General features: G+C 39.5%; 1 protein-coding gene across 3 annotated transcripts in view; it reads right to left on the bottom strand.

Moving 5' to 3' along the window:
* ANO4 (anoctamin 4) overlaps positions 1 to 20,694 on the bottom strand; it is a 416,845-nt gene that overhangs the window by 229,247 nt on the left and 166,904 nt on the right. For all 3 annotated transcript variants that reach the window (XM_045062224.1, XM_023257365.2, XM_023257364.2), the window contains exon 4: positions 1,706 to 1,897. In XM_045062224.1, coding sequence (XP_044918159.1) covers positions 1,706 to 1,897 — 192 coding nt within the window. The remainder of the gene's footprint in view (positions 1 to 1,705; positions 1,898 to 20,694) is intronic.

The raw sequence follows: 20,694 nt of genomic DNA, 5'->3' as shown, positions 1-20,694 counted from the left end.
TATACTAGAATATAAAGTTTCAGGCAGAGGGAGGACAAATGAAGGATGAGGGGCAGGAGGACTATATCAGCAAGGGCATTTGTTTTTAACATGCTCAGAGGTTGTAACTTTACCTCATAATCAGTAGGACCAACAAGGTGAACGGCATTATTAGGAGTAGAGATGAATCATTTTGGATTTGATATGAAGAAGGTACTAGGACAGGAAGCAAGGGGAAGAGAGAGATGCTAGTGACTGGGAAACCACCCATGTTACCTGTCAGGGAGGTAGGAGGAGAACCAAGAAAGAAGGCTATCATGGAAGACAGGGAACAGTGTAGTGGGGAAGCAGCGGCAATCTGAAGCACCCAGTCTGGTGTATCAGAAGAGTCTGCCATTCAGCACACTACGATAAAAGGAGGTCACTAAGGAGGTCACTCAAGAACAGCTATGATCTACAAATCAGATTGTACTAGGTTGAAGAGTGGCTGAGAAGTGAGAGAGAAGAGAAAATAAAACTATTCTTCTACAAGCGTGGCTTAAAAGGGAGGAGGAAAACTGGCAGTAGAGAGAAAAGGACAGTGTCAAATAAAAACATTAGAATGAGAGAAGCTTAAGCCTTCTTCATAGACTGGGGAGGAAGAGCCAACAGTAAAGCAGGGGAAAAGATGAGAATGAGGGTACACACCCTCCTGAGAGAGGTTCAAGAGAAGAGGGGTGGCCAAGCCCACAGGTGAAGGCTTAGTCAAGGACAGTGGGAAGACCTTCATTTTCTGAAAACTAGAGGATAGAGAAGTCTGATGAAAGTAAGTAGAGATAAATTTGGAGGTGGAGAGTAAGGAATCCTCAGTAATTAATGCCCCACAGCCCTGGGGTAGCTCAGTGAGGTTAGGAAACAAGGTCATCAGTTGAGAGAGAGATGGTGTGACATATCTAGAGATGGAGGCTTGGCTTTAGTTGAGGCTGGGTAGCCACCTGTCAAGACATAACACAGAGGAATAAAGATCACATGACAGTTATACTAAAGGACTTCTGAACTGCCTCACAATTCAATCAATGTGCCTATGAATCAGACTGGCAGAAATGTTGCCTCAGCACCCAAAACAATGCCTGGCATAGAGCAGGTACTCATTAAATTCACTGAATGAATGAATGAGTCAATGCTTAGATGAGCTCCTCATCCACACAAGCAAATAAAACCTTTTAGTTGAAATTGCCTATTTTAATATTGACCCATTTTAACATTTTAAAGAAATACAGACATTTTCCAGAGCCTTGAAACTTAATACAGCTCCAGTATGCTCTCCTAATCTCCAGAGAATATAGCCAAGGTAAGCCAGATAACTTACAATTCAAAGTGGGCATTTTTAGCTTGGCTTTTTCCCTGGAGTATCATAGAGAAAATGATGAAGAAAGTGGTCAAATCTCTCTTTTGTTTTATTGTACAATATGGTTTTTTGAACTGAAAGTTTACTCACTTGGATTTTTATTTAGATTCTACCACTGTAGGTAGAATGTAGTCTTAACTTTTACTGACACGTCAAGCTCTTTCTCTTACTGGTCTTGGTGACATTTACCACTGACCAAAGAGAAGACAAGGAAAAAAACAAAACTGTTTAAAAAGGCAAGTTTAACTGGAAGTATGGCATAATTAGGTAACAAGATATAATGCAGGCAGCATTAAGTTGCTGCTAAAATGGGTGTCTTAAGCATTCCCCATGCCTTACCTGGGTGGAAGACTTTGGTTTTCCCATTAGTGATTCCAGAAGAGCTTGCCTCCATTTTTACTGACCTTCTGCCTGGTGGAAGTGAGGAATGCCTGACCACAGGCAGGCGACGTGACCCTGGGCGGCTTGCGACACTTCGCCGTTGATGGATTTGCAAACGCTTTTCAGCCCCATGAATAGATAAACTTAAACCTGGAATGAGAAATAGAAGCATTATATTAAATAAGTCAGTTCTGAATGGCTAAGATGCCAAATTATTTTCTGGCATGAGATACAGGCAGCATAAGTAACTATGGTTCAACTTCTTAAGGGATGTTAATGACACTACAATTTTGATACCAATTGATTTTCACATTGCATTATATACTGAACATTATTTCATTCAAAAGTGGACATCCTCAGTTATCATGACAAAAGCTTTATGAATGGAGACCCAAAAAAGTCAAATATTAAAATTCTGCCCAAAATCCTGGGAAAATATGCATTTATTTGGTTAGAAACTGTTGCTGGGTTATTTGGATTTTCAATAAAAATTGAGAAACTTTTTTTCTTTCTTTTTAAAAAATATTTTAATTACAGTAGAGTTAACATATAGTGTTCTATTAGTTTCAGATGTACAATATAGTGATTCAACAATTCCACACATCACTCAGTGCTCATCACAACAAATGTACAACTTCATTCCCACCACCTTTTTAACCTATCCCCCCACCCACCTCCCCTCTAGTAACCATCAGTTTGTTCTCTATAGTTAAGAGTCTGTTTCTTGCTTTGTCTCTCTTTTTTTTTTAGTTTTGCTCATTTGTTTCTTAAATTCCACATAAGTGAAATCACATGGTATTTTTCTTTCCCTGAGTTATTTTGCTTAGTATTACACTCTCTAGCTCCACTCATGCTGTTGCAAATGGCAAGGTTTCATTCTTTTTTATGGCTAAATAATATTCTACTGTATGTATGTATATGTGTATATATGTATTCCACATCTTCTTTATCCATTCATTCATTGATGAACACTTGGGCTGCTTCCATAATTTGCCTATTGTAAATAATGCTGCAATAAAGGTGCATGTATCCTTTTGGGTTAGTGTTTTTGTATTTTGGGGGTAAATACCCAGTAGTGCAATTCCTGGGTTCTAAAGTAGTTCTATTCTTAATTTTTTGAGGACCCTCATACTGTTTTCCACAATGGCTGCACCAATTTGCATTCCCGCCAACAGTACGAGAGGGTTTCCCCTTCTCTGCATTCTTGGCAATTCTAATTTCTTGTATTGTTGATTTTAGCCATTCTGACAGGTGTGAGGTGCTATCTCACTAGTTTTGATTTGCATTTCCTTGATGATTAGTGATGATGAGCATCTTTTCATGTGTCTGTTTCTTTGCAGAATGTCTATTTATGTCTTCTGTACATATTTTAGTTGAATTCTTTGTGGGGTTTTTGGTATTGAGTTGTATCAGTTTATTATGTACTTGGGATACTAACACTTTATCAGATATGTCATTCACAAATACCTTCTGAAGTAGGTTGCCTTTTAGTTTTGTTGATTATTTCCTTCACTGTACAGAAACTTTTTATTTTGATGTAGTCCCAATAGTTTATTTTTGCTTTTATTTATATAGTGTTCTTCTCTGCATCTTTTTATAGATTTTGTTTTAAAATCTATTTTGTCTGATTTAAATATTGCTACTACTGTTGTTTTTTTTTTAATTTACATCCAAATTAGTTAGCATATAGTGCAACAATGATTTCAGGAGTAGATTCCTTAATGCTCCTTACCCATTTAGCCCATCCCCCTCCCACAACCCCTCCAGTAACCCTCTGTTTGTTCTCTGTATTTAAGAGTCTCTTATGTTTTGTCCCCCCCCCTCTGTTTTTATACTATTTTTGTTTCCCTTCCTTTATGTTCATCTGTTTTGTCTCTTAAAGTCCTCATATGAGTGAAGTCATATATTTGCCTTTCTCTGATTTTGCTTAGCATAATACCCTCCAGTTCCACCCATGTAGTTGAAAATGGCAAGATTTCATCCTTTTTGATCACCGAGTAATACTCTATTGTGTGTGTGTGCGTGTGTGTGTGTGGATGCACACACACACACACGCACACACACACACACACCACATCTTCTTTATTCAATCATCCATTGATGGACATTTGGGCTCATTCCATACTTTGGCTATTGTTGACATGCTGCTATAAACATTGGGGTGCATATGTCCTTTTAAAACAGCACACCTGCATCCCTTGGATAAATACATGCAGAAGAATGAACCTGGATCACTTTCTTACACCAGACACAAAAATAAACTCAAAATGGATGCAAGACCTCAATGTAAGACAGGAAGCCATCAAAATCCTCGAGGAGAAAGCAGGCAAAAACCTCTTTGATCTTGCCCGCAGCAACTTCTTACTCAACACATCTCCAGAGGCAAGGGAAACAAAAGCCACAATGAACTACTGGGACCTCATCAAAATTAAAAGCTTCTGCACAGTGAAGGAAACAATCAGCAAAACTAAAAGGCAACTGACAGAATGGGAGAAGATATTTACTCCAGCTTTCTTTTGACCCCCATTTGCATGATAAATGTTTCTCCATCCCCTCACTTTCAATCCGCAGGGGTCTTCAGGTCTGAAATGAGTCTGTAGGCAGCATAAAGATGGGTCTTTTTTTTTTTTTAATCCACTGTCACCCTATGTCTTTTTTAATTGGAGCATTTAGTCCATTTACATGCAAAGTAATTATTGACAGATATGTATTTATTGCCATTTTGTTCATTATTTTGTGGTTGTTTTTATAGTTGTTTTCTCTGATATTTTCCTTCTTTCATGGTTTGCTGCTTTTCTTTAGTGATATACTTGTATTCCTTTCTCTTTATTTTTTGCATATTAGGAGGTTTTGCTTTGTGGTTACCAATAGGATTATGTATAACATCTCATGTATATAGCAGTCTATATTAAGTTGACTGTCACTTAAGTTTGAACCCATTATTTACTTCTCTCCCTCCCACCATGTTTTAGTTACATGGTGTCATATTTTACATCCTTTTATTTTGTGGATCCCTTGACTGATTACAGAAATAATTTTTTTTTAATTTTTTATTTTTTAAAATTTATATCCAAATTAGTTAGCATATAGTGAAACAATGATTTCAGGAGTAGATTCCTTAATGCCTCTTACCAATTTACCCATCTCCCCTCCCACAAACGCTCCAGCAACCCTCAGTTTGTTCTCCATATTTATGAGTCTCTTCTATTTTGTCCCCCTCCCTATTTTTATATTATTTTTGTTTCCCTTCCCTTATGTTCATCTGTTTTGTCTCTTAAAGTCCTCATATGAATGAAGTCATATGATTTTTGTCTTTCTCTGACTAATTCCACTTAGCATAATACCCTCCAGTTCCATCTACATAGTTGCAAATGGCAAGATTTCATTCTTTTTGATTGCCGAGTATATATATATATATATATATATATATATATATATATACCACATCTTCTTTATCCTTTCATCCATCAATGGACATTTGGGCTCTTTCCATATTTTGGCTATTGTTGATAGTACTGCTATAAACATGGGGGTGCATGTGTCCCTTTGAAACAGCACCCCTGTATCCCATGGATAAATGCCTAGTAGTGAAATTGCTGGGTTGTAGAGTAGTTCTATTTTTAGTATTTTGAGGAACCTCCATACTGTTTTCCAGAGTGGCTGCACCAGCTTGCATTGCCACCAACAATGCAAAACAGATCCTCTTTCTCCGCATCCTCACCAACATCTGTGTTGCCTGAGTTGTTAATGTTAGCCATTCTGACAGGCGTAAGGTGGTATCTCCTTGTGGTTTTGATTTGTATTTCCCTGATGATGAGTGATGTTGAGCATTTTTTCATGTGTTGGTTGGCCATTTGGATGTCTTCCTTGGAGAAGTGTCTATTCATGTCTTTTGCCCATTTCTTCACTGGATTATTTGTTTTGTGGGTGTTGAGTTTGATACGTTCTTTATAGATTTTGGAAACTAACCCTTTATCTTCTATGTCATTTGCAAATATCTTCTCCCATTCTGTCAGTTGCCTTTTAGTATTGCTGATTGTTTCCTTCACTGTGCAGAAGCTTTTAATTTTGATGAGGTCCCAGTAGTTCATTTTGGCTTTTGTTTCCCTTGCCTCTGGAGACGTGTTGAGTAAGAAGTTGCTGCGGGCAAGATCAAAGAGGTTTTTGCCTGCTTTCTCCTCGAGGATTTTGATGGCTTCCTGTCTTACATTGAGGTCTTGCATCCATTTTGAGTTTATTTTTGTGTCTGGTGTAAGAAAGTGATCCAGGTTCATTCTTCTGCATGTCGCTGTCCAGTTTTCCCAGTACCACTTGCTGAAAAGACTGTCTTTATTCCATTGGATATTCTCTCCCGCTTTGTCAAAGATTAGTTGGCCATATGTTTGTGGGTCCATTTCTGGGTTCTGTATTCTGTTCCATTGATCTGAGTGTCTGTTCTTGTGCCAAGAAATACTTTTCTTTTTCTTTTTTTTTTTTAATTTTTTTTTCAACGTTTATTTATTTTTGGGACAGAGAGAGACAGAGCATGAATGGGGGAGGGGCAGACAGAGAGGGAGACACAGAACCGGAAACAGGCTCCAGGCTCTGAGCCATCAGCCCAGAGCCTGACGCGGGGCTCGAACTCACGGACCGCGAGATCGTGACCTGGCTGAAGTCGGACACTTAACCGACTGCGCCACCCAGGAGCCCCAATACTTTTCTTTTTTTAACTGCTTTTGTGATTTTTCCTTTCCATACTTTTACTTATGGTCTTTCCTTTTTAAAGAGTCCTTTTAATATTTCTAGTAGGGGCATCTGGGGGGCTCAGTTAGTTGGTTAAGCAGCCAACTCATGGTTTCAGCTCAGGTCATGATCTCACAGTTTTGTGAGTTCGAGCCCCATGTTGGGCTCTGTGCTGGCAGTACAGAGCCTGCTTGGGATTCTCTCTCTCTCTCTCTCTCTCTCTCTCTCTTTCTCTGGTTCTCCCAACCTCACGCTATCTCTGTCTCTCTCAAAATAAATAAATCGACTCAAAATTTTTTAAAAAATATTTCTTACAGCGTTGGTTTAGTGGTCATGAACTCCTTTAGGTTTTGTCTGTGAAACTCTGTCTCTCCTTTTATTCTGAATGATAGCCTTGCTATAAAGAATATTCTTGGCTGTAGATATTTCCCTTTCAGCATTTGGAGTATATCATGCCACTTCCTTCTGGCTTGTAAAGTTTCTGCTGAAAAACCCACTGATTGCCTTATGGGGATTCTCTTGTATGTAACTGTCTTCTTTTTCTTGCTGCTTTTAAATTTTTTTCTTTATCACTACTTGTTACCATTTTAATTACTATGTCTTGGTGTGGACTTCCTTTGGTTGATTTTGTTGGGAGAATCTCTGCACCTCCTGGATCTTGGATATCAGTTTCCTTCCCTAGATTAGGGAAATTTTCAGCCATTATTTCTTCAAATAAATTTTCTTCCCCCACTTTTCACTCTCTTCTCCTTCTGGGATCCCTATAATGCAAATGCTCTTATGCGCGATGGACTCACTGAGTTCCTTAAGTCTATTCTCCTTTTGCATAATTCTTTTTCTCTCATTTCTTCAGCTTTATTACTTTCCAATACTGTCTTCTAGTTCATTAATTCACTCCTCTGCTTCTTCCAGCCTATTTATTCCATCAAGTTTATTTTTAATTTCATTATGTTCTACACATCTCTTATTGGTTCATTTTTTTTATGTTATCTATCTCTTTGTTAAGGGTCTCATTGATGTCCTCCACCCTTTTATCAAGTCCAGTGAGTATCTTTATGATTAGTATTTTAAATTCTCTCTCAAACATGTTACTCATATCCATTTCACTTAGGTCTCTTGCTGTGGTTTTGTCCTATTCTTTCATTTGTGATATATTCCTCTGTCTCCTCATTTTGTCTAGTTTCTCTGTGTGTTTCTCTGTGTTCAGGAAGTCAGCTACATCCCTTGTTCTTGAAAGTAGACCAGCTGTGCACTTTTAACTAGGTGGTGCAGGTCCTCCTCCACATGAAAGGCACAGCTGAAGTGGAGACCTGGGCCAGCTGGGTCACTCCACAAAGAGTCCCCGGGCAATGGGTAGAGTTTTAACAAGGTGCCCACGTCTTCCATGGAAGGTGGGGAGATACAGTGCTGGCAAGGTTTACATGGGTCTTTTGGGAGAGGGGATCCACAGACGGAGGCAGGTCTGTCTGGAGAGGCAGGGTATGGTGTAAGCAAATTAGGAAGTGAGTGCAGGCGCCACACTAGTTCTCACAGGTGGCTGTGTGTTTATGATGAGAGGTAGGGGAGCGAAATGTTCCTAGAAAAGGAACATTTGTTTGTTCATAGAAAAGCTTGTTTTTTCCTAGAAAAGTCTCTCAGGGAACTCAGATTAGTAACTGACTTTCCCTCCTGTAAGCTCCAGGTGACTTTTAAACTGCTGCTTCAAGCTGTATATCCACAGGCTGTTAGCTATGCTCTCTTTAAGGTCAGGGGCTCAGCTTTCTATCACCCTCTAGGCTCTCTTAGAGCTGAGCCCGCTGATTTTTAAAGTTCTAAGCTTTAAGTCCTGTTATTGTAAGTACTCATGAAATTCAGCCCCTGATTTTCAAAGCCAAATGTTATGGGGATTTCTCTTCCCCTGATAGGCTCCCCAGTGTGCTAGTCTGTCTCTCACCACTCTGCACCTGCAGCTACCTCCCTCCTGTGATTAGACTCTAGGGGTTTAGGTTCTCAGAGTCCTTGCCCCTCCTACCCTCTTCTATGTGGCCTCTTCTCTACCTCTACTTGTGGAGTGTGTTTGGCCAGGCTTTGGGCCCTTTTCTGGGTTGTTTGCTCTGAAGCAAGTATTATCTAGTTGTATCTGTGAGACAAGGTAAGTTTAGGGTCCTCCTTCTCTACCATCTTCCCGGTAGTCCCCAAGCAACTTTTTAATTAAGAAATAATTGAGAAGTTTTTCCACAGGACTCATGTAGAGAACAGTTGAAGACTGAACTTGGATTTACACCTCTGATAACCTTAGAATTATATACCTTTTGAGACCTATTTTTTCCAGGAAAATTTCAAACATACCAAAAGCAAAAAGAATAGTATAAAAAAACCCACATACCCATCACCTAGCTTTAACAAACATCAAGATTCTCCTATAAAGCTGAGGAGAATAAAAGATTTCTCTAATCTTTTTTCATCTATTCCACTCCCTTTGTTGTTGATTTGTTTTTTAGGTGCTGGAGTATTTTAAAGCAAACTCTAGACATCTTGTTAATCTGATCAAAACCAATATTAATTGTATTGCCTTACACATTATATCAATATGAACTATACCTACTAATACATATGAACCACATAAAAAATTCAAGAGAGTTTTAAAAATATTAATAACAAATAATGAAAAGATTTTCTTAAAGAACACTCATTGATCACCATTAGAGGTTGCTAAAATACCAATTACTCAGAAAATTGATAAATAAAAGGAAAGATGCATTTATCCCTGCCTTTCCTTTACTAACCACATTTCAAGGTAACCAAATAGTTGATAAGATAAAGTTCTTCACTGCAGATTTCCAGCTAATAAATTACCGATGGAAAAGAGAATTAGAAAATCATTTTAGAAGCTACAGTGAATATAAAAGTAAGTTTTGTCCAAAGAAGCACCATGAGGAAAGAGCTAGAATTCAAGCACATGGAAAACTAAATCCAGATCTTTAAAAAAAGAAAGCCAAGGAAAGGTGTTAGCCTTATTTAATGCCAACCAGTCAGGGAAACATGGTCAGGAATGATGCCATCTGATGGAGGAAAGCTGAGTTTCAACAAACTGCAAAACCTTTTATTAAGAGGAGAATATCTTGAATTTGAAGGTAGAAATTTAGTCCTGAAAATTACCTTAGTGGCTGGCATTTAATCGGGTGCTTTATACAGATGAGGAAACTGACCCTGTCAGGGTAAAACAATCAGTCTACTTATTAGTCCTGGAAGGCCACAGTAAGAAGTCTACCAAAAACTCAGAAATAAGGGATATAAAAGCCTGCTCAGAGGTAAATTGTAAATCAGCAATCACGAGTCACGTCAGAAATATAAAGAGTCATCTTAAATTTCCCCAAGGGGAGGAAAAAAGACGTGACTTGGGCCAGACTGTAAATTCTAAAAAATTTTGAGAAACCTGAAATCAGAATGAAATTTGGTCAGCCAAGTATAAAAAGAACAACAATAACAAAACCTGTAATAAACAAACATGAGCAGTGCCCATCCAGGTAACAGCCTCTAAGTTCAAGAGTTCTAACAGCCAGGAGTGCCTGGGTGGCTCAGTTTGTTAAGCATCCAACTCTTAGTTTTGGTTCAGGTTCTGAGCTCATGGTTCCTTTGAGTCCTGCATCAGGCTCCACGCTGACAGTGGGATTCTCTCTCTCCCTCCCTCTCTCTGCCCCTCCCCCGCTCACTGTTTTTCTCTCACTCTCAAAATAAATAAATAAACTTTAAAAAAGAGTTCCAGGGGCGCCTGGGTGGCGCAGTCGGTTAAGTGTCCGACTTCAGCCAGGTCACGATCTCGCGGTCCGTGAGTTCGAGCCCCACGTCGGGCTCTGGGCTGATGGCTCGGAGCCTGGAGCCTGTTTCCCGTTCTGTGTCTCCCTCTCTCTCTGACCCTCCCCCGTTCATGCTCTGTCTCTCTCTGTCCCAAAAATAAATAAAAAACTTTGAAAAAAATTAAAAAAAAAAGAGTTCCAACAGCCAGACAGTCCTGAGGCACAATTTTACTCTCCTTTATCCATTTAACTGCCCTTGCTCTAACAGCACTCACCAGGCAACCTTCAGATTAAGATTTGGCTTCCATTGCAGGAAGAGAGTAATCATACTAATGTTCCTATCTACCCAGGAACCAAGGTTCTCAGTGTGGGCTAACAAACTGGCATCCTGAGTTTCTTTCTATACACCAATCTCCTCATGATTGCTTAGAATGAATCTGCCCACAAGATCTGGTTTCTAAGCCCTCAATGCTTTAAGTCTGAGATTTGTTCTTGGGAAATTCACCCAGGTAAGGCCAGCCATGCTGGGTGGTCCCTTGGGAGACAGCCTGGCAGCTTCGCCCTCACAGTACATGTCCCACTCTGATGCTCAGACGCCTGGGCAAGTGTGGGCCTTCTACTCCTAGGTGTCTCTCTGTGGGCAGGACTAACACAGTGGCATCAAACTGGTATTTTCACTATGTCATGCTTTCTATCATGGTTGTATGTTCCACATTTCCAGAGAGATGCAAAATGAATATCCTCAGACCCATAAAGACTCCAGAAGAATGCAGACAAATTTTTAGGTGTCAGATGAAGGGGCTGGGAGAGATGTTTTAAGTCAACATCAGAGAGTACATGCAGTCTGAGTCTGCAACCATGAAACAGACCACTCTTTCAACATTTCTTGTCCCTTTTACAGAGGATTATTGGGCTAAAGGAACTAGAACTATGACTCACTGTGGCACTTCTAGTTCTTACAGAACTCCTGTCAAGGAGGTATAAAATGTTAGAAATGAGAATAAAAATCACACTGTGGAAATAAACGGCACAGATACTTGGGATTTTTGAACATTACATGTTAAAAATATAATAATGTAGATCATGTGGTGTGATGTCAAAATGTAAAAAACAAAAAAAATTCATGAGTATGGCCAGGAGAGAATAGAAATGAGGAAGATGGGTATGTTACAAGAGAATTGGGAAGAAACCCTTATTGCCTCAGCAAATCCATATGGTCCTCCAGAAATTAAGATTTCTCAGAGTTGCAGATAAAGTACCTGGCCCATCAGAGCGCTCCTCATACAATGGCAAAGTCCATGGCAGAGAGATATGTAAACAAATAGCACACAAAACATCAAATATACTCCAGACATGAAAAGTTAACATTTACAGAAGACTCAGCAGTCACATCTTCAGAAATGAATTATCAGTCAAGAAGTTGCATCATCCAATTTGGTCTTAACTACTTTGAAAAAAACATTGATGATTATCTATTAAATGCCAGGCACTGTGGTAAATACTGATAATTACCCCGTTAATGCCTCACCCCAATCCTACAAGACAGAGAATTGGCATCTACATATTACCAACAGGAAACCTGAGGCCCAAGAGGCAAAGTTACTTGTCCAAGGTCAAACAAGTAACTGAAATTTTAACCCTAATCTTTTCCACTATTGCATGTAGCCTGGTAAATGTAATTAAACTGATTAAATTAGCTATATACCAATACATAGACAGTTTTAAGTGTATAATGTTTCTAAATAATTTAACAAGGCAGGGTTGGAAGGTATGGTATGCTGACATTCCTTTAACCCAAACTCCTATCAAACCATGTCTTCGCCCTCTTTTCCATCCATTCTGAAATGTCTTCCTGGTTCTTGAACAGCTACCAAATGCCTTAGTTAAGAATGAGCTGAAACTGCACCTTCTCCTTGAAGCCTTTCTGGTTCCTCTGGCTCAGAGTCAACACTGTCTCTAATCTTGCAGTTAGCCTTTACCATGCTATGCTCTTGTACTCTCCTTCACCCATCAGCACATGGCTGTCCCATTTCTCCAGCTATCTCAAGAGTCTCTAAGGGCAAGGATCACACTATGTACTTCAATTCCTTCCTCAGCTCTGAACAAAGTACAATCCATACAGGGATGTGGGATGACAATTTGCTTTCATCTCCTTCTCCTTCTGCACGCTGCATTCTACATGGTGCAAAGACTCCTTCGGCATAGGCAGAGCAGAGTCAAGACAGGCAAGGAAATGATACTGAGTATGTTGACTCATGCAACTTTTAATTTTATGCTTCCTGTTTCACTATACACTCATCGCCTTTCCTAGACTTCTTCAGGCCTGAAACTTGGCTGCTTTCCTCAGCTTCAGCAGATAGCTTCCTCCCCAACTCAGCTGAAAAGGTGAAGCCCAGGCAATGTAAAGCTTCTAGTCTTCCTACTTTTCTACCTTAAAATATCTTTAAAAAAGAGTATCTTTTTCTCTTGAGACCGATCATCTACCTTACTTGATAAAAAAAAAAATCTGTAGGCAGAACCTTGAGAAACACATCTTTTTAGGAACGAAGACAGCAAGTACAGTAGGTATTAACATGTGAGTGCTGGAGTCAGGGTTTCTGGGTCCAATTCTTGGCCACACCTTTTTCTACATATTTTACCTAGTGCAAGTTACTTAATCTTTTGTGCCTCAGTTTAGTCATCTGTAAAATGAGAATAATAACAGTTTTCTACCTCAGAATCATGAGAATGAGTTAATATCTACAAAGTGCTCAGGGCAGTGCCCAGCACACAGCAGCTGCTCAGTGCAAGGCAGAGGTCATCACTGCCTTCTATCATATCAATGACTCCGCTGAACTTTTCAATCTCACCCCTTAGGCCCTAGAATTTAACACTGTTGGCTCTGCTCATCTGCTTTTAAACAATCTCTTTGGATTCTAGGACACCCTTCTTACCGCTTCCTCTCCTAACTGTAAACTCTCCTCTCTCTTGTTCTCAAGGGTGAAAGTGTTAGTTTCCTCGGGCTACCATAACTTATTACCACAGCTCTGGTGGCTTGAAACAACAGAAATTTATTATCTCCCTGTTTGGGAGGCTAGAAGTCTGAAATCAAGGTGTTAGGAGGACTGTGATTCCTCCAGAAGTCTCTGGGGGTGACATCTCCCTGCTACTTTCAACCTCTCAAGGGTGCTGGCATTCCTTGGTATTTGCCTTGTGACCACATCACTCCAATCTCTTGTCTCCATAGTCTCATCACCTCCTATCTCCATCTGCCTTTTTCCTACAAGGACAGGCATGGTGGCATATAAGGCCCACCTGGATAATACAAGATAATCTCTTCACCTTAAGGTCTTTAATCACATCTACAGACTCTTTTCAAATAAGGTCACCTCTATAGGCTTTGGGGATTAGAACATGGATGTATATCGGGGGGCCATTATCAGCCTACCATAGCAGGTGTTCCCCAAGGTTTTGACTTTGCTCTTTTCTTTCTCTCCACCCCTTCTCCAAGTGATCTTCCAGACTCCATGTCTTCAGCTGTGTGGACATGTCCCAAAGTCACTCTTGTTCTACACTGTCTCCCATATTTCAAACCCATCTTTCCTACTTGGCCTGAATCTCTTCCCGAAAAATTTGGTGAGTCCACAGAACACAAGAAATGTTTAATATTTTGAGAACAGAAAACAAACTCAGATTTATTTTAAGCACCTCCTTTATTTCTCTTAAAATCCTATCTCACATGTGAATATTGTTCTCAATAAAATAATATTCTTTGGTGCTCCTTCTCTCTGGCTCACTTCCAAGGTGCACTAGCTCCAGCTGCATTGCGCAGTACAAGTGCACCCGTGGAAAAATGATTTGCTTTCATCTAAATGTCACTCCTGTGATTCAGAAGAGCTCTGTGCCACAGGAACATCTGCAGTTCTGTTGGTGTTTTACAACTTGCAGCCATAGCACCTCTGTGTTCTATCACACTCCTAGTCATTTCTTAGATAAATTATTTTTCAAAACACTGAAAACCTATGTTTTGAATGTCACTACCATGAGCAAAACAAAAAACTCATCTATTCCTGACTAAGGAAAAAATTAATTTGTGCAAGGGGATGTTTATTTCTAGTTTTCTCTTTTTCTTAGATTTAACTACAAAGTGGAGAACAAATCCAGCATTTCCTCTTCCCAGAACACTTATGAGAATGGAGGTGAAAATTCTCCTGCCTGCTCCTGAGGCTTAGAATTACTTCCCAAACTTCTGGAGCTTTTCTAATATCTTCTCTCATTTGGCTCAAAATACAGTTTACAAAATATTTCTAAGATAGCTGATACCCTTCAGTCTCCTAAGGGAAAAAAAAAAAAAAAAAGACTCAAACATATAGAATGCATTTGGCCAAGAATGCATCCCACTTATCATAAGCTTAGGCATGTTCCCATTACAGGGGGCAGAATTTGTGCAATCTCAGTCAGATGAGCTCAGGTGGACCCAGAGCAAACATTCTGAGGAGATTTGAGTGCCAGAAATGCTGGGTAACTGAATGTGGGTGCATTCCAGGGAGCAGTCACAGATGCTGAGATTTAACCCATATGAGGCCCTCCTGGAGGGCTGAAGATGAAGCACTGTTTAGTCTCAGTAGGCCTGATGAGAAGATTTGCAACAATCCAATCTTCCTCCTCACATCAGGTCCTTAGGTGTGTCATGCCTCCTTCTGTTTGGTCTGCATTGTAACAGGGATTACCATGGCATCGTAAGACGCTCAAACACTTTGAAAAAAGACCAACATGCTAAAGACTAGGTATGTTACCGAGATTTAACTTTTGGCTCAATGTCTACATGAAGAATTTACAGTATGGAAACCAATTTGACAATAAATTTCATATATTGGAAAAAAAAGAATTTACAGAACCAGAGAGTGATAAGAGCCTATGAGAATATTTAACCAGGGGCGCCTGGGTGGCTCAGTTGGTTAAGCGGCCGACTTCAGCTCAGGTCATGATCTCGCGGTCCGTGAGTTCGAGCCCCGCGTCAGGCTCTGTGCTGACTGCTCAGAGCCTGTAGCCTGTTTCAGATTCCGTGTCTCCCTCTCTCTGACCCTCCCCCGTTCATGCTCTGTCTCTCTCTGTCTCAAAAATAAACGTTAAAAAATTTAAAAAAAAAAACATTAAAAAAAAAGAATATTTAACCAGCATTACTAAATTCAAATAAAGTGCTGGATATAAATTACTAGGGTTTCTCTCCTTCAAACCCACCACTAGATTCTAAATAGCCTTTTTGTAACTTCTTTATTTCCTGTGGCTGAGGCAGATTTCAAGTCTCCTTTTTCCCCTTCTGCTACAGAATTCTACCAGAAGCACTTCATTTCAGGGAACCACAGTGACACAGTAGATTACTGTCCCCAGTTCATACCTCCTCTCTGCCATGTGGCCCATCAGTACTTCCCAGTTAGGAGGGAAAGTGTGTTCCCCACTCCGGTGATTTTGGACTTGGTGATCATGACTTGCTTCAGTCAATGGGATGTTACTGGACGTAATGAAAGCAGAGACATGAAACATGCCTGAACAGTTTTGCCTGAGTTACTTCTTCCCTGCTCCCTCCCTACAGTGGCCCCATCCATTTCCATGGCTCTCATTCTACTGGGCTCTAATATTACCCTTGCCTCTTTACACATAGTTAAACTTCCCACTGTTGCTAGACCCTGAATTCTTCACTACCTCTTTCCTTAATGCAACCCCTCCTTTGCAACAAAAGAATCCCCTTTATTAAAATCTCTTCATTTGTTAGAATTCTGTTTTCTCTTGAACCTTGATTATCATAGATTTGGAAATCCATCCCTTTCAATTTTAACCCTTAAAGGCTTCACATCTTCATCAGTGAACAACAGTATCACTGAAAATTTCCTTGGAAGTTTCTCAAAAACTCCATGTGTGCTATCTTTCACCTTTATTCTCCCAAGTTGTCTTGTTCTGTGTCATTTTGGTCAACTTTTTTTCTTCACTACTCTGAAGGCTAATCTAAACCCTGAATTTCTCACTTTACCTCATCCTGTGATATTTAACTTATCCTAAATCTTTACATTCTCATTCAGGAAAGCACTGAGAAAATGGCTATGGAATTCTTGTTACTCCATGAAAGTTTAAGGGTTTGCCTTGTGTTCTGTGGCCTTAGGCACAACATATTCCCGCCACACCCCACACCAACACATATTAAACTTATAACAGAAAATTGTCGTAGATGATATTTAAGGATGTAAATAAGATGGAAGTAGGCAATTACATGAGTATGGTTTAAAATTAATACCTTGGGAAAGAGCTCTTTTGGACATCTTCAGTTGTTAACTGATCGGTTCATGGAAGAAACATTTGTTAAGAGCTCACTCCGTGCTAAGCACTGAGGATTCAGAGATTAAAGGATAGAGTCTTTACAGTTCAAAGTGCTCACAGTCTGACAGAGAAGGCATACCCTAGTCCTAAAGTAGCAAAAAGCTAGGGTTTCTAATGTAATCTAGAAAAAGATATCAACACTTCCTGGGTTTAATAAAAAGAAGAGAGAAAGATCAGGTCATTTGGTCTTTCCTTAAGCAGCCAGTGAAAAGACATCTCTGCTATTCCTGAAACAAATTTAATTTATTTGGCATTTTTCATAATAGAGTGGCATGGTCAAATGTTATCAAACCCCAAGCACATACAGCTGGGGGTAGGCAACAAAAGTAATCAAGAAGCTAGGTATCTACTTCACAAGGTAAAACCCACACACTGTGAAAAAGTACACAATGCAATTCCTAAACTTCAATGGAACCAATGATTAAGTGATATTACCAAGTGAGCAACTCAAATAGCATAAGAACATTATTTCTTAAAATCCTTGGACTCAACTTTAACTTATCTTGGCAGTCAATAAAGTGCTTCTAGAAGTTACCAGTAACCTCAAATGATAATCATTAACCCTCTAAAGGGAACAAAGCTTTATATAAGATTTTGTTCATTTAGGCAAGTGGGCACAGTTTAGTTGAAAAGAATTCTTTTTTACAGAATGGTTTATTTCTATTGAAAACTACTAAGCTGTACATGCTCTTGGGCCCAATGACAGAAACAAAGATGATGAAGGCAGAATCTGTGTTCTTGCAAGGAAAAAAGGTATGTAGAAGTAACTAACAGTAGGGAGAGGTGAAAGCCCACAAGGGAGGGGAGATCCAGACTACATACACTCCAAGGGGTGAAAGGGGTCAGCACACCTTTCCTATAAAGGGCCACAGAGTAAATATTTTTGGCTTTGCGGGCCATATGATCTCTGCTGCAATTACTCAACTCTGCTGTGGTAGCCCCAAAGCAGCCATGATAATATGTAAATAAAGGAGTGTGGCTGAGTTCCAATAAAGCTTTAATTTCAAAACCAGGCAGTGGGGCAGATTTGGTCCATGGGCTGTAGTTTTCCCCACATAGAGTTGTGGGGAAGACTATCAGGCCTCTTGAAGAAGGCAGTATGTCATGTCACTAAGTCTAGACTGCTGGGTAAGTTTCTAATAGCAGAGAAGGAGGAAAAGAGCATTCTTGGCAACAAAGGCATGAGGGTATGAAAGAACAGAGCCAATTCATGGAAGGAAGAGGTGTCCAATTTCAAACATGTTTAAGATATGTGAGAAGTGGGGGCACCTGGGTGGCTCAATCAGTTAAGCATCTGACTTCGTCTCAGGTCATGATCTCATGGTTCATGAATTTGAGCCCCATGCCAGGCTCTGTGCTGACAGCTCAGAGCCTGGAGCCTGCTTCAGATTCTGTGTCTCCTCTCTCTGCCCCTCCCCTACTCATGCTCTGTCTATCTCTCTTTCTCTCAAAAATAAACATTAAAAAATTAATTAATAAAAGATATGTGAGCATTGGGGCACCTGCTAAGTCAGTTAAGTGTCTGACTGCAGCTCAGGTCATGATCTCGTGGTTGGTGAATTCAAGCTCTGCATCGGGATCTGTGCTCACAGTTCGGAGCCTGGAGCCTGCTTCATATTCTGTCTCCCTTTCTCTCTGTCCCTCCCCTGCTCACACTCTGTGTCTCTGTCTCTCAAAAATAAATAAACATTAAAAAAATTAAAAAAAAACACAGATATATGAGCAGTAACACTGGCTCTTTAGCCTAAAAGTAATGATAACAACAACTGACTTTTCTATGGAATTTTAAAATTTTTAGACAATTTGTCAAGAGCCTTGAATACTGAACTTAGAGTATAATCTTCATTTTAGGACAGTGAGGAATCACCAAAGATATGTGAGCAAGGTTGGGAGGGTGCATCATCAGAACAGGGATTTAAGAAGAGACTGCCTACTTCAACTGGGGAAATAGATCAGGGTAAGAGCCATAGGGGCCTGGATCAGAGCAGTGGCAATAACTATACAAACAGATTAAAGGGAGATTGAAAGTAGCTTCTGTAGAATTGGATGACCTATTTGAGATTTAGGAGTGTGAGGAGAGAATCAAAATTAACTTAGGATCTGAAGATAGTAACAAATAAAAACACAGATGGGATATTTGATAGGTAAGATGTTAGATATGCTAGGTCTCTGGCTCCCCCTGGAAGTAAAAGTCTTTTACAAGGTATTAATTTTAAGCCACACTCTTTGGATTTAGACATCAAAATAAAACGTTCACCCAGCACTGTCATAAATAGAGGTGTGGAGTTTGGAAATGTTTCTGGCTGGAGTTCTTTGCCTAGAACTGCACTGAGGGGACCAGTGAAGGAGACAGATTAATGATAAAGCTCTGAGGGATGCTGTAATTGCTGGAGAAAAGAAATGAGATCTTCTAGATAAACTTGAGGGAACTTCCAGAAGGGGAGTAACCAAAACAATAGCAACAATAGTTAGTATTTGTTGAGGGTTTACTATGTGTCAGGCATCATTCTAAGAGTAATAAATACATTAACTCATTCAATCATTGTGTCAGTCATACATGGTACGTACACACTCTTTATCTCCATTTTACAGAGGAGGCGAGTGAGGTACAGAAATAGTGTGTAGCTTACTGAAGGTCACACATAGGTGGCTCAGCCAGGATTTGAACCCAGGCAGCCTGATTAGCCTACACAGCAATATTTGCTTTCAGTAGGAGAAAGGAGTCAAGGGACTAACTGCATGCTAAAGGAAGGTGGAAGAAGTTGAGAACTGAGAAGAGAAAGGGTTAAAGTGAACTGAGACAGAAATAGATGCCAAAACACAAGAAGCTGGAGAATGAAAAGATGGGCAGTGAACACAGGAAGTGCAGACAGTGAATTCAATACATTGAATTCAGGTCCTGTGGCAGGCAGAATAATGGCTTCCCTAAAACGTCCAAGTCCTAACCCCTGGAATCTGTGAATATGTTACCACACATGGCAAAGATGACTTTGCAAATTTGATTAAGGACTTTGATATGGGGAGATTATGCTGGGTTATATGGGGAAACCTAATCTAATCATGAGTCCTTAAAAGCAGTCTTTTAAATCCAAAATAAAGCCTTTTGTGGCTGGGGTCAGAGAAAGATGCTCCATTGCTGGCTCCTCGAAGGGGCCACAAGGCAAGGAACGTGGCAGCTGGAAAAGCAAAAGGAAGAGAAAAACATTCTCTCAGAGAGCCTTCTAAAGGAACATAGCTCTGCTAACAATTTGATCACAGGTAACTGAGACCTGTGTCAAACTTCCATCTTGCAGAACTTTAAGATAATAAATTTGTGCCATTTTAAGCCACCAAGTGTGTGGTAATTTGTTACCATAGCAATGAAACAGTAATCCAGGTCCCCATCTCAACTTAATTTAATTGATATTTTTGCTAATGATTCCAAGCCCCTGGTCTATCTCAGGCCACCACTACTGACAATGAACCTTCCTCAAAGTCAGCGCAGTCTCCCAGATGTTCAAGGCAGTGTACTTTGGGGACAGGGAAGGAGACAGATGGTGAAGTTGGCTCTGTCTGAATGTCCTTAATCAATATTTGATTTAACTGACCATAAAACAAATGTTAATTTAGAAAAGTTTAAAAATTTATCAAAACTAAATTCAGAATACAGCCCACGAATTATTTACTGGTTATAGCTCTATGCTAATAACAATGCAATTAAATTTTTAGCCATATAATGTGCTTCTATAGACACCTGATGTAACAAATGTTTGAACAACAACAACAAAATGACATTAAATTACATGCACTTTGAAACTTTTTAATCAAATATACAATGATTATTTCAAAGGAACAATGAAGGTTATTTACGCAATTTGAGTTATAAAGTTGATCTTGACTAATTTCAGTCTTAATTAAATTTCTGATACTGTTAATAATTAATAAAAATTCATTTGGCAGACAACTGTTATATTGTAAGGCCCATTTGAGAGATCTTAAATTATAAATATATATATTTTCCTTCCTTAAACATTTATTTAAAATAATTTATCCCTTACTTTGCAAAAATATTTACCAAAAGGATTTGAGATAACTCAAAACAAGGCATATAGTCACACA

Source organism: Felis catus, chromosome B4 (assembly GCF_018350175.1).
Source record: "Felis catus isolate Fca126 chromosome B4, F.catus_Fca126_mat1.0, whole genome shotgun sequence".
Taxonomy (NCBI): domain Eukaryota; kingdom Metazoa; phylum Chordata; class Mammalia; order Carnivora; family Felidae; genus Felis; species Felis catus.
This window is presented reverse-complemented; position numbering and strand designations above follow the sequence as displayed.